The sequence below is a fragment of the Parasteatoda tepidariorum genome, chromosome 4 (genome assembly GCF_043381705.1).
Source record: "Parasteatoda tepidariorum isolate YZ-2023 chromosome 4, CAS_Ptep_4.0, whole genome shotgun sequence".
In the NCBI taxonomy this organism is placed as follows: Eukaryota; Metazoa; Arthropoda; class Arachnida; order Araneae; family Theridiidae; genus Parasteatoda; species Parasteatoda tepidariorum.
The window spans coordinates 94,919,284-94,932,446 of NC_092207.1; the positions used below are offsets into that span (position 1 = coordinate 94,919,284).

General features: G+C 29.7%; 1 protein-coding gene and 1 long non-coding RNA gene across 3 annotated transcripts in view; one reads left to right on the plus strand and one right to left on the minus strand.

The window, feature by feature from the left end:
* Window positions 1-13,163, minus strand: part of LOC122270675 (uncharacterized) — a 231,694-nt gene that overhangs the window by 186,802 nt on the left and 31,729 nt on the right. The window lies entirely within an intron of this gene.
* LOC107441432 (delta-sarcoglycan) overlaps window positions 1-13,163 on the plus strand; it is a 72,537-nt gene that overhangs the window by 28,596 nt on the left and 30,778 nt on the right. Inside the window, exon 2 of the mRNA XM_043049169.2 lies at window positions 4,596-4,823. Coding sequence (XP_042905103.1) covers window positions 4,602-4,823 — 222 coding nt within the window. The 5' untranslated portion in view covers window positions 4,596-4,601. The remainder of the gene's footprint in view (window positions 1-4,595; window positions 4,824-13,163) is intronic.

Sequence of the window (13,163 nt, forward strand, 5' to 3'; positions counted from 1 at the left end):
TGCCTATTGGATATAAATACATACCCATTTATACTTCTTAAGTTAAAATTAAAATGGAATTGTTGTTCTAAAAAATATAATTTTATATACTCTTTTATAAATACAATTTGTGAACTTATAGTTAAAATTTTATTTGTGTTAATTACTAGGTCAATAAATTATGTTAGAGGTTTTTACTAAAGCTATTTTAAAGCATGCAATACTTATGATTAAAACTCAATAGTTGATTAAGAATAGAATTGTAATTAAAAACCATCATCCAATACCCAATTAAAGAAATTAATGACATTAACATATGAAACTTGTTGCACTAGAGTCTATTTACATGGATGCAAATTTGGCGAATTCTATAAATCTATAATCAGAAAGCATAAATATTCGTGAAATAAATTTGTACTTTATCAATTTACATTATGAACTGTTTGGTTGTAAAGTAACTATTAACGTATTATGCAAATTGTTTTGAAACACAACTAAAAGATAAATTTCGCCAGGTATTTTATTGAACTAACGTCTGTCAATTATTCTACAAAATGAATTAGTACACAATTCTAAGTAAATTATTCACTTCAAACTTACTTGTTTTCTCAAACTAGTGCATTAGATTGATTTAATGCATTTGCATATTATTCTGAAACCCGCTTTAATAAGTCTAAAACACACTCTTAATATAAATCAAAAACTAACTACAAAGATAATGAAGCCATGTTTTCTCGCAATCTAAAGACCGATGTAACAGATGGTAGTACATTTTCACGTCGTTAAAGCATGAATATTGTTGCTTTCAAATGATAAAATTTGCACGCGTAGAGACAATGAGGAAAAGGACGTGAAGCAATGTAACGAGATATTGGGCCAATAATGGACACATATATTAATTGAAAGACACCTTCTATGTCAGGTACCAATCAAGCACCCTGTTCGCCAGAGGGTTTGTATGTGATTTGGGTAAATTGGAGTTGGTCGGACAGCGTGCGAAGTTACATTGGGCTTAATTGATTTTCAAGCAACGAAGGTAAGGAAGTCCCGAATGACTCTGTCAGTTAACCTGCTTAATGTGAAGAAGGTTTCAATTTATTTAAAAGGATAAGGGAATTAAATTCTAATCTAAGAGTTTTTTATGGAGAACTGCAAACAATTTATGAAATTTTATAAATATATTCTATTATATACATATCATATACATATTATAAATACATTGTATTAGATNATATATATATATATTATAAATACATTGTATTATATACATATACAACAAAATAAATAAGTACAAGAAAACACGAAGAAAGTTAAGAAAAACAATGTGTTTCATTTATTGCGCATAAGCTGCAAGTATATGCGCAATTAGATAAGTTCGAAATGAAGATAAAACAAAGCAAAATTATAGACATATGAAAAAGGGGGGGGGAATAATAATGGAAAAAAAAATAGAAATAACAAACAACTGATTTTTAAAAAAAAGGATTAAATTTTTTTTAAAAAAACCGGAAAATAAAAGATATAATCTTTTCATCAGCCCACACGATCATATCCGCAAAAGAGAGTGCTTTCTGATATTGTATCAATGTAGCCAAAGCAAAATATTAATACAATAGTGTGAGGAGCACACAAAGAAAAATTTTACAAAAATTACAACAAATAAAATAGAACACAATAAGTAAAAATAACACGTAAAAACAGAAAATTAAATAAAATAGAAAGAAAAAACAGTATAAAACATAGACTATAAAGCGAGTAGCGAAATCAGATGTCATGGACGGGAATTTTTTCAAGAATTATTTAAAAATGTTTTCACAACAAGATTGCCAGATTACAAAATATGAAAACAAAAGCGCAAATTGAGTGTAACTAGAGGAATTTAAAGTGCCGTTCTTACTGCAGTGCTGAAGTATAATATTACCTTGCTCCCCTCCATTTCGGGCCCATCCTTGGTAACTAACAAATCAATGCACAGCATAACAAATCACATTTTTTATTGTAAAAGTAATTCTAATCATAAGAACTTACAGTAGGAAAAAAATTGAATAAACTATGTCCATGCCAGGAGGCGCTCTTGTGAAACTTTATAAAAAGCGCTGCCTTCACCTGAAATACACCTTTTGGCAAATAATATGCCATTTTTATAACTGCAGTGAGCTTGCAGCAGTTATTTAGGACTGTTTAGTCCCATATTTCAACAATGCCTTTTTCTTGCTAATTTTAAAAATGAAGCAAAACGTTAGTATGAAGAAAAGCCGCAGTTTTGTGAAAATGAAAAGCATTTAAAGATAGTATACATAATTTAAAATAATAGCTTAGAGTTATGGTAATTGATTTATGGCTTTTCTATTTTTCTATGATAAACATGATCAAAAAACAATGTTAAACAACATAAGGACACCCAATTTACAGATAAGTGACTAGTAATATAGATTATCATGATTGCGCTAAATAGCGCTTTATACTGCTAAATTCGGTTATTTTTTACGATATAATAGTAAAATAAAGATCAATATTCATTGCTCAGATTTATTCTAATTTCTAAATGCTGCCGAAATAAAATATTTCACTCAGGGAAGTTTCATTCAGGGAAATCACTTAAATATCATGCCAATATGTACAGTATTGCGATAAAAAGGAACACCTTCAGTCTCTATTAGTACAGATAATATTTTCAGCTACGAAAATAGATACAAAAAACTCACTTTCTCTGGATAAATTTACCTTTTTTTACGACATATTTGCATTCCTGACCCTCAAACTGGGAGGGGAGTAGCTACTATCTGAAAAATATAGTTCTATAATAATTTTGTTTTCAGAGCTGTCGTAAGTTTAGCACCCTTAATGTTAATTTTACTTTTTGCATATTTCGCCATATCTCTTGATAACTTGTTAAGTGAATCAAAAAATATTTGCACACAATTATAAAATTCGTTTATCCAGAAATAATTTCCTGCAAAAAATATATATATTTTAGTAATTATTTATTGTTTATATTATTTTATTTATTAATAGGCGAATTGTAAGGTTAACAAGTTTTTACATAATTTAGAAGAATGTTAAATTATTTAATGGCAAAATGCAAAATTTGAATGAAGTAAGTCGGAAAGGAAGCATGCGCTATCCAAAATCCTAGAACTGGCACTTTACTGAATGAATGTTTACTCTTTACTTCGCGGAGATAAAAAAGTAACCAAAGTTTATTACTTGTATTAAATAAAAGTAAACCATAATTTTGGTTATACGCGTAATTATTCGGAAACTGGATTTAAAAAAATTTCCAAGAAAATAATGTCTTTATAATTGCAACAATTTTACATATTTAAGATACTTTTTTCAAAGTGCCTTTAAATATTTATACTAAAATTGATAATTTAGCCTAATCATGAAGTTAGAATGCTAGTCTAGCGAGTATCACTTGAACCGTTAAGATTATATTCTATCAGTTACACAATAACCTCTCTAGTGATACGAACTAATAGAGAAGCGCACTATCCTTTATATAAATCCAGTCGTGATGCTTCTTAATTGTTAGAAGAAAATTACCATGGCCATTTATTGGTATCAATATTAAGTACTTTTCCCGTAAATTTTACTATAAAAGTTGAATAGTGCAATAGTTACTTCATTTCATAACAATATTTACATCAAAAATTTCCTTAGTTTTTTTCGGTGTATATGCAGAACAAAATAAACTTCAATGAAGAAAAAAAATTTGCCGTCAGAAGTTAACATTTTTTTTAATCGTTTTTAATATTTGTCTAAGGAATCTGTGCAGTGACGTATCACAAAACAAAAATTTTTAATTTGAACTCTGCAAGCTGAATAACCACGTAGTCTTTTAATCGGTCCGACATTCAATTTCTTTTCAATTGTTTTTCTTTTTTTCCATTTAGTTTTTTTTATTATATAGTTCTAAGTTGATCTACTTATTCTTTTCCCAATTAAGTGTAACTTAAATGTTTATATAGTCTTTCATTTTATATCTTACAATATGATTTTTATGTTGTTAGATATATTCTGTTGAGAATTCCATTATGTATATAAAGAAGAAAAATTTTTTTTAAATAAGTAGAGAAAAACTCATTTTTTAAGTACCGAATTTTATGCAATTTCTTATTAGCCAAATAATCATTATCTAAGATTTTTATTTCCTTTATAGGAATTTTGACATTCATTTCAAAGTACCAGGGATTATAATGAATAAAAATAAAAAAATTATTTTCAATTTCTGTTTTGAATTTGAACTTTTTCATTTTGCTTTACTTTACATTATTTTATTTATTTATTTATTTATTTATTTATTTATTTATTTATTTATTTATTTATTTAAAAGCAAATTGATGAGTGTTGCTTTTTTCTCCACTTCATCAAATTATAATTAAAACTGAATGAAAAACAGTCACCACTTATTATAAAGAGCAATTCACTTTTTTCTTTTTTTCTCTTTGCTATTTTTCAATAATCGAGCCATTCATCAAAAGAACAGAGAATTAAATATTAATTTAAGATTTGATGATTTTAAAAACTAGTAAATATTTAATCCCTATTAAAGATTTGATAATTATTTTCTATTTGTTCTCAATTAATCCTTAGTTTTCTTTTGTATATTTTAGTGTGACATGGCCACAAAAACCTTGACAGTTCCAGTTGCCCCAGGTAGTTCATGTAATGGAGCTCTCAATTCAAGACAACTGGTTCAACTAACCGTTCTCTATCCACAAGGGGGAATTATAGGATGGAAAAAACGAACGTTATACATTCTTCTTATTCTCTTGGTTTCTGTCGTTGTCATTAATATGACCCTAATACTATGGATAATCAAAATTCTGGACCTAACTTCGGTCAGTATTTATCATGTATGAAAATTTTCAATTCAGAACCAGTTTGAACAAAGTCAATGTATGTGTGTGTTTTTCTTTAAATGAGGATGGAGTATACACTGTAAAAGATTCCGGGTCAAACTACAGTAAGAGTACTGGCACCCTTGATCCGTGAAATTAATTTTACCGCAAAATTTTCGACTGCATATTTTACTGCAATAATTATTTAATTAGAGTGATTCAGTGATTTTACTATAAATATTACGGTAAAAATTACAGTGTATCATATCGCTTCTTAAAATTTCACCGTCATTTGATCCGAAATTTCAGTGTATTTCACACCACGTATGAATAGAACCGAAAACAATTGGAATAAAGAACAAATAAATGTATATGAACGGGCATACTATAGTTTCGGCTTTTTAAACCGAAGCCATCCTCAATATCGAAACACAAACAAGTATGATAGTAAAAAAAGTAACGAGATTGTTCTCCTTCCTTTATTTGATAATGCACTTTGCATTCATTCCTTTTTAAACAGTCATTTTGTGTTATGACACTGAGGAAGGTTTTTGTTTATAGAACTGAATTTATGCTCGTTCACATTCATTCATTTGAGGTTTATTCACGTTTTTTTTACCTATTCATATACGATAAAAAATTACTTCAATAGAAACTTTAAGTTTAGTTTTACTTTATATTGCTAAATGCAAAATCAGTTTAAAACCTTTTTCAAACAAAACTAACAAAAAATGTGTTGTGTCACGTAAATAAAACTCCCAAAAAATGATATTTTCCTTGTACCCAACTCAAAACTCTTAATTTATTAAACTAAATTAATTATTATAGCATATACTTTTTTGCTTAATTAAAACATGAAAAAAATACTAACAAGAGTTTATTTAATTTCAAGAAGAATTTAGAAAATAAATTAGTGACCTCAAACAATTAAACAGTAATATGAACATTAAAACGTTGTCTTAAGTAACAGAGCTTTCTGAAATCTTTCAAACTTAATTTATTTATTGTAAATATTGTAAAATAAATAAAAGTTTCATGAAACAAAAAAAACGCGAAATTTATTTGTTTACATTACTTCCTGATAAATACTTCCTACTTTATTGTAATACTTAATAAATATTTATTTAATTTAATTATCAATGAATTCTTCTTTGTTTCACAAATTATTCTAGTCATTAAGATGCTTATTTACTCTAACTATGTAGGTTTTAAATTAATACTTATGTATATTTAGTGTTTTGAATAAAATGACATGATTGGTTAAAAATGCTTGATAGTCTAGATCCAGTAAATAGCTAATTTTGGAATTCTTTTATGATCGATAACAGTTCTATAATTAATTAGATACCTTATTTTTCTTTTTAAACTTAAAAAAAATCATGCACATTACAAAATTTTCTAATAACAAACAATGTATTATTAGAAACATAATTACCAATGTCTATTTCTAAAAGAAATATTTATTTCTGATTGATTACGATTATTAATGTTTGTTTCAATTTTTGATTCTTTTCATGTTTATTTCTGAAATTCTGAGACGTTTATTTTATTACGTTAACAGCTTTTACTTTTAAAAATTAAGCTCCGTATAGATGAGTTTTTTTTTTTACTTTGTTGCGCACAAGAAAGAATTATTACGAGCAACAGTATAAAACTTTTCAAAATTTAACCCAAAATATACACTTTCAAAAGCAATAACTTCAAAAATTCCACTTCTCATCAAATCTTCCCATCAAATTTAAATTTTCAAACAATAAAAACATAATCCCATAATTCTCCTTCGAATAAATGACGCCAATGAATTCCAAAATTCAAGAAATTTCTTCCTTTGATTAGATGATACAATTCCTAAAATGTTGCTACGTAATATATTCTTGGAGGAAATAAAAACAAGCCCTCCTTTACGGAGGCCACAATTAATGTCAAAGAAAACTATAGCTGCAATTGTTCGTCACTCAATACATAAGGTTAACGGATACTTTGGCGATTTTCCTTCCTTATCGGTCTCACACCGACACTAGATAACCATAATAGCCTTGGCGCTTTGAAATTTATCGACATTCCTCAAATTAAGTTCGCCAAGGACTCTGTTATCAGAGGATGATATGCGAGACAATTTAGAATACTTGCATGACTTTTTCTTCATTGGTTATTGATCCGAAAAACGGTAATGTCAGATACTGACTTAAAGTATTGAGTTTTAACTACCAGATGCCACAAAATGTTTTTTTTTTAAATTTTATGTTGTTTCTTTTTTACCTTCGATACTTCCGGAGTTGAAAAGGATTGCTGTTTCATTTGAGTAATTGTATTGTTCCTTTTTTGGCTCTTGTTACTTTATTTTGTTCGAAAATTATTCTGTTTTTGGTTTTTAATCAGGTGATTGGAATTTTATTCCTCAAAGAATTAAAAAAGGGAAATTTGAATAGCATTGATTCTTTTTATTTATTTTTATCACTATTATTACTTTTAGAGCACTTNATACTTGCATGACTTTTTCTTCATTGGTTATTGATCCGAAAAACGGTAATGTCAGATACTGACTTAAAGTATTGAGTTTTAACTACCAGATGCCACAAAATGTTTTTTTTTTAAATTTTATGTTGTTTCTTTTTTACCTTCGATACTTCCGGAGTTGAAGAGGATTGCTGTTTCATTTGAGTAATTGTATTGTTCCTTTTTCGGCTCTTGTTACTTTATTTTGTTCGAAAATTATTCTGTTTTTGGATTTTAATCAGGTGATTGGAATTTTATTCCTCAAAGAATTAAAAAAGGGAAATTCGAATAGCGTTGATTCTTTTTTTTTATCACTATTATTACTTTTAGAGCATTTAACGACACTTTACTGCTTTGCTTAAGAGGAGTCTGTTCTACTTCCGACAATACCTATATTAAAATAGCCAAGTTTGGCGTACCTTTTCTATAAAAAAATTTTTCAGTTTTCAAAAACATTTTTGTTTATTTAAAAATTAAACACTAGAATCTGTGGCGGTAAGATATTACTTGATTAAGAACTTCATTCACTTCAAAAATATACAAATTGGAAATAAAATACGGCATGTCTGAAGCTCCAAAAACAGGTGCCCATTTTCAAGACTTGCCAGATGTTAATGAAAGGAAACTTAAGTGATTTGAAAAATAGTGATTGAAGTTTACGTTCTATATTTTAAATCACTTTTCTTCTCATTCATGTCTGGCAAACCACGGAAATGGACGCCTGTTTTTCAGTGCCTGAATTCCAATTTGTATATTTCTGAAGCGAATGAAGTTTTTAATCAAATAATTCTCGTTTATTCATTTTATGTCTTAACATGTGCCATTTTTCAAAACTTAGACTATTTGAGTTTAAGAATTTCCCTTTAGAAGTAAAAGAATATTGTCATATAATTGAATTTAAAATATATAAAAAAACGAAGATAAAGCAAAAGAAAAACGCCTTGGAATAGCACTATAATAAGTGAACAAAAATATCTTCGAGTAATATTGCTTATAAACTCCAAACATTGCATACAAGTAGTCACGTAACAAGTAAAATAAAAGCATTATTTGGAAAATTGATTCACTACTTTCTTAGTAAAGGCACATCTAAATTTAACATGATCTGAGTTAGAACATTTAGATTTCTTTAAGAATGATAGACTATCAAAGAGGATTTATTATGAGTGAGAGATAAAAAATAACGTGCTATCTGAGAAACTGAAGAAGAATGTTTAATTTGCTTTCGGACATCGCTTTAGTTCTTATCACGATAAACACATAGCTATAAGAAAATGTAGTCATCCAGTGAAATTTGGTTTAATCTTATGCATTTCTATTAGCAACATTCATTATCATATTTATGATATTTTTTAATGACTCTTAAACAGTTGCTAGAATACTATGAATTCTGCGTGCCGAAAGGTGGCATATAATATCGAAAACAATTAAAGTAGAAAAAAATTTATTTGAATAAAATACTCTTTTCATTTCATTTGTAGTTTTAATTACAAATATAATTCAAATTAAAACTAAGATGCTACCCAAACCATTTATTAACTACCCAAGGTAGATGAGAATAGGTTGTTAATAACGTTCTTGATATTGAAAAAGAATTTTAAGTTGCGTAAAAAAACTTTTAAAATAAGTTTCTGGTAAATGAAGACAGTTTCTGGAAAATAAAACTTTTGTGGATATTCGGTGATTATGCGGTTTTTCGCATCTTTCCAGAATTCATAGGATACAAGCTATTATCAATAATACTAAATAAGCATTTCAGTGAATCAGAAAATGTCACCTATCAAACAGTGAACCGTGTTGACTCAAGAGCGTTCGCCTTCCAATGAGGTGAACCGGGTTCAAATCCCAGCGAAGGCTGGTCAATACGAACTCCGCACTCGGCTCGCACCGATCATAGTGCTACCTTAAAGTATCCGCAGTGGTAGACGGATCATGGGTTATAATCTCCTTACCAGGTTTTCATGATTTACCTCTCTATGTAACGCAAATGAGGATTAGTTCCATCAAAAAGTCCTCCATGAAAGCGCAATTCTCCCAATACTTGAATCAAGAGCTCCCTTTTCTTCTGTATTGGGTTGAAAATTACAAGACTACGGAGTTAAACTTTAGTAGTCATAAATCCAAATTTGAGTCGGCAGTTCAACAACGGTTTAACAAACGATCATAACACAACAATAGAATTTCAAACTTAATTTCCTAAAATCCCTACGATTAGTTACATGGAAAACACATATTTGATGTTAAATAAAGTTAAACACCATGAATGGAGCAAAAATAATGAAAGAAACTTTCTACTATCTTAATATATCGAGCCGCGATGCTCCAGCGAGGGATAGAGCGTTCGCCTTCCAATGAAGTTAACCGGGCTCAAATCCCAGAGATGGCTGGTCGATACGAATTCCGCATCCAGCTTTCACCGACCACAGTGCTGACGTGAAATATCCTCAATGGTAGACGGTTCATGGGTTGAAGTCGCCTTGCCGTTAGGCTCAGCTGGTTTTCATCTCCACGTAACGCGAAAGCGAGATAGTACCATTAAAAAGTCCACCACAAAGGCAAATTTCACCCGATACTTGATCCAAGAGTTCCCTTGTCTTCTGTATTGGGTTCAAAATTACAAGGCTACGGAGTTGGACATTCGTAGTCGTAAACCCGAAAATTGGCTCGACTGCTCAATGGCGGTTTTTAAATAAAACATATCAAACAGAAGTCCTAAGTTGATATCTCATCCGTGACAGTTTATTTCTCTCATTTTGTCAACACCCAATTAAAATTTCGTCAACACTATATTTTCAAAGCCTAGATCAAAAGAACTGTAAAATTTCTTACTGAAAATGAACAAATTCGTAGGATTGCTGTTAAAGAATCAATACTTTCAACTTATCTCAAAACAACAGTTAAAAAGGAAGAACCTTTCCCCTTAACAACACGCTCAATTTTTATCTAAAATCGACCGAACAATCCCCTGGTTCCAATTTTTCTTCAACTACATCCATCATTCCCATCTATTTTTTTAATAAAAAAAAACTATAAAACAATGAGACCGTTTTGAAACTATGAAACCGTTAACCTGCAGTTTCTGGCCAAATTATTAGACGCATTATGAGATTCTATGTAAAATATTAATTACTCAGGTGATACTCTATACAGCTTTATTATTTATACACGAGTGAAACCGGTTTACACTGTTTACTTTTGTNATATAATTCAAATTAAAACTAAGATGCTACCCAAACCATTTATTAACTACCCAAGGTAGATGAGAATAGGTTGTTAATAACGTTCTTGAAATTGAAAAAGAATTTTAAGTTGCATAAAAAAACTTTTAAAATAAGTTTCTGGTAAATGAAGACAGTTTCTGGAAAATAAAACTTTTGTGGATATTCGGTGATTATGCGGTTTTTCGCATCTTTCCAGAATTCATAGGATACAAGCTATTATCAATAATACTAAATAAGCATTTCAGTGAATCAGAAAATGTCACCTATCAAACAGTGAGCCGTGTTGACTCAAGAGCGTTCGCCTTCCAATGAGGTGAACCGGGTTCAAATTCCAGCGAAGGCTGGTCAATACGAATTCCGCATCCAGCTTGCACCGACCACAGTGCTGACATGAAATATCCTCAGTGGTAGATGGTTCATGGGCTAAAGTCTTCTTGCCGTTAGGCTTAGCTGGTTTTTATCTCCACGTAACGCAAAAACGAGTTAGTACCATTAAAAAGTCCACCACAAAGACAAATTTCACCCAATACTTGATCCCTTGTCTTCTGGATTGGGTTCAAAATTACAAAGCTACGGAGTTGAATATTCGCAGTCGTAAACCCAAATATTGGTTCGACTGTTCAATAGTGGCCATAAAATAAAACCTATCAAACAGAAGTCCTCTAAGCTGGTATCTCATCCATGCCAGTTTATTTCCCTTATTTTCTCAACACCCAATTAAAATTTCTTCAACACTTCATTCTCAAAACCTGGATCAAGAGAACTGTAAAATTTCTTAATGAAAATGAACAAATTCGTAGAATTGCTGTTAAAGAATCAATACTTTCAGCTTATCTCAAAACAACAGTTAAAAGGGAAAAACCAATGCCAACAACACGCTCAATTTTTATCTAATATCGACCAAACAATCGCATCTATACAAGTCCCCTGGTTCCAATTTTTCTTCAACTACATCCATCATTCCCATCTATTTTTTTAATAAAAAAAACTATAAAACAATGAGACCGTCTTGAAACTATGAAACCGTTAACCTGCAGTTTCTGGCCAAATTATTAGACGCAGTATGTGATTCTATGTAAAATATTAATTATCAGGTGACAGCTTTATTGTTTATACACGAGTGAAACCGGTTTACACTGTTTACGTTCGTGTATCAATTAGTTAACGTAATAATGCAATACGTTAAAAAATAAACACAAACACGGGAAGTAAAAAATCTCCAGAATAAAAACCCATTACATGCATGTTTAAATATAAAAATATTGCATATAAACACGCACAAAACATGCAATTATTAAAACACTACAGTGAGTCAAAAAATTTGGTCTAATTATTATAATATACTAATAATAATATATCATCTGATTTATCGAATCGTCGATATATTATATAAATTTAACCAAATGATGCACGAACGTAAGCAAGTGCAAACTGGTTTCAGCCGCTCAAAAACAATAAAGCTGTATGGTACGACCTGATAATTAAGATTTTACCAAGAATCCTATAGTGTGTCTAATAAATTGACCGGAGACTGTGTCACCAAAACCTTTAATCTTATTAAAAGATATGTAAACTTCATTTTTATATATTTATCTGTTTATGTAATATGTAGTTTTTTTTTTAAATAATAATCACATAGCATGCGTAACTGTCCCGGTAAATTATTTTCTCTTCAGTTTTGTTGCTTTTCACTTCTAAGGGAAAAAAAGTAATATACCGAGAAGGCACAACACTAAGGAAGTCTCAAGATCAAAAAGTTTGATTATGAGCAAAATTTGGTGTAAAAAAAATTATGCAATTATGAAACTCAGTATAAAGTCTTATCTTTTGATATTCTATCCTTCGTTTTGTCCGGTGAAGTTGCGTCGTTAAAGAATTTTGTTCTCGCGACAGTATGTCTTCCGGGTGCTTCCACCATACACAATTCTATGCATCTCTATACATAATATTTCTATACATATGGATATAAAATATTATTTTCAAATTTTTAATAAACTTCTGGCCTACTTTTAAAAGAAGATATGATACACCGAGAAAAAAGTAGGGCCAAAACTACCAGAATGTGGTAAAACTAACCGTGTTTTTTGGCTCTTTGGGAACACCAAAAATTCCGGTAATTTTTGAGGAAGAACTTTGGTAATAATTTTGGTAAAATCAAAAATAAAATAGGTTTAAATTACTTGATGAATTTTGGTAAGTGTGGTACATTTTGGTACTTTTACCATGAAATCATAGAGAATGACGTAAAAACCATTTAATCGGTAAATCTTACTACTCAGTTTTGTATTTTTTGCTAAATGAGTGATAACAAAAACTATAATTTAAAAACCAGAATTTTTTATTAACCTTTTCCATACGAATAGAAAAATTACCAAAACTTATGTTTTAAATACCGAATGTTTTTGATTTATTATCAGAATTAGGGTGTTATTTTTACAAGAAATATCATTACGACACAGTATGGTAATTTTACCAGCATTTTTTTCTCCGTGTACTACGGTGGGCTTCTAAATCAAGTCAATAATTTGAAACATCCTGAGTTGAAATTGTTGCTGTTAATCTCTCAAAAGCATTGTCAGTAATTTGAAATTCAAGAAAGTTGTTTTGTCTGAAATTCGCCACA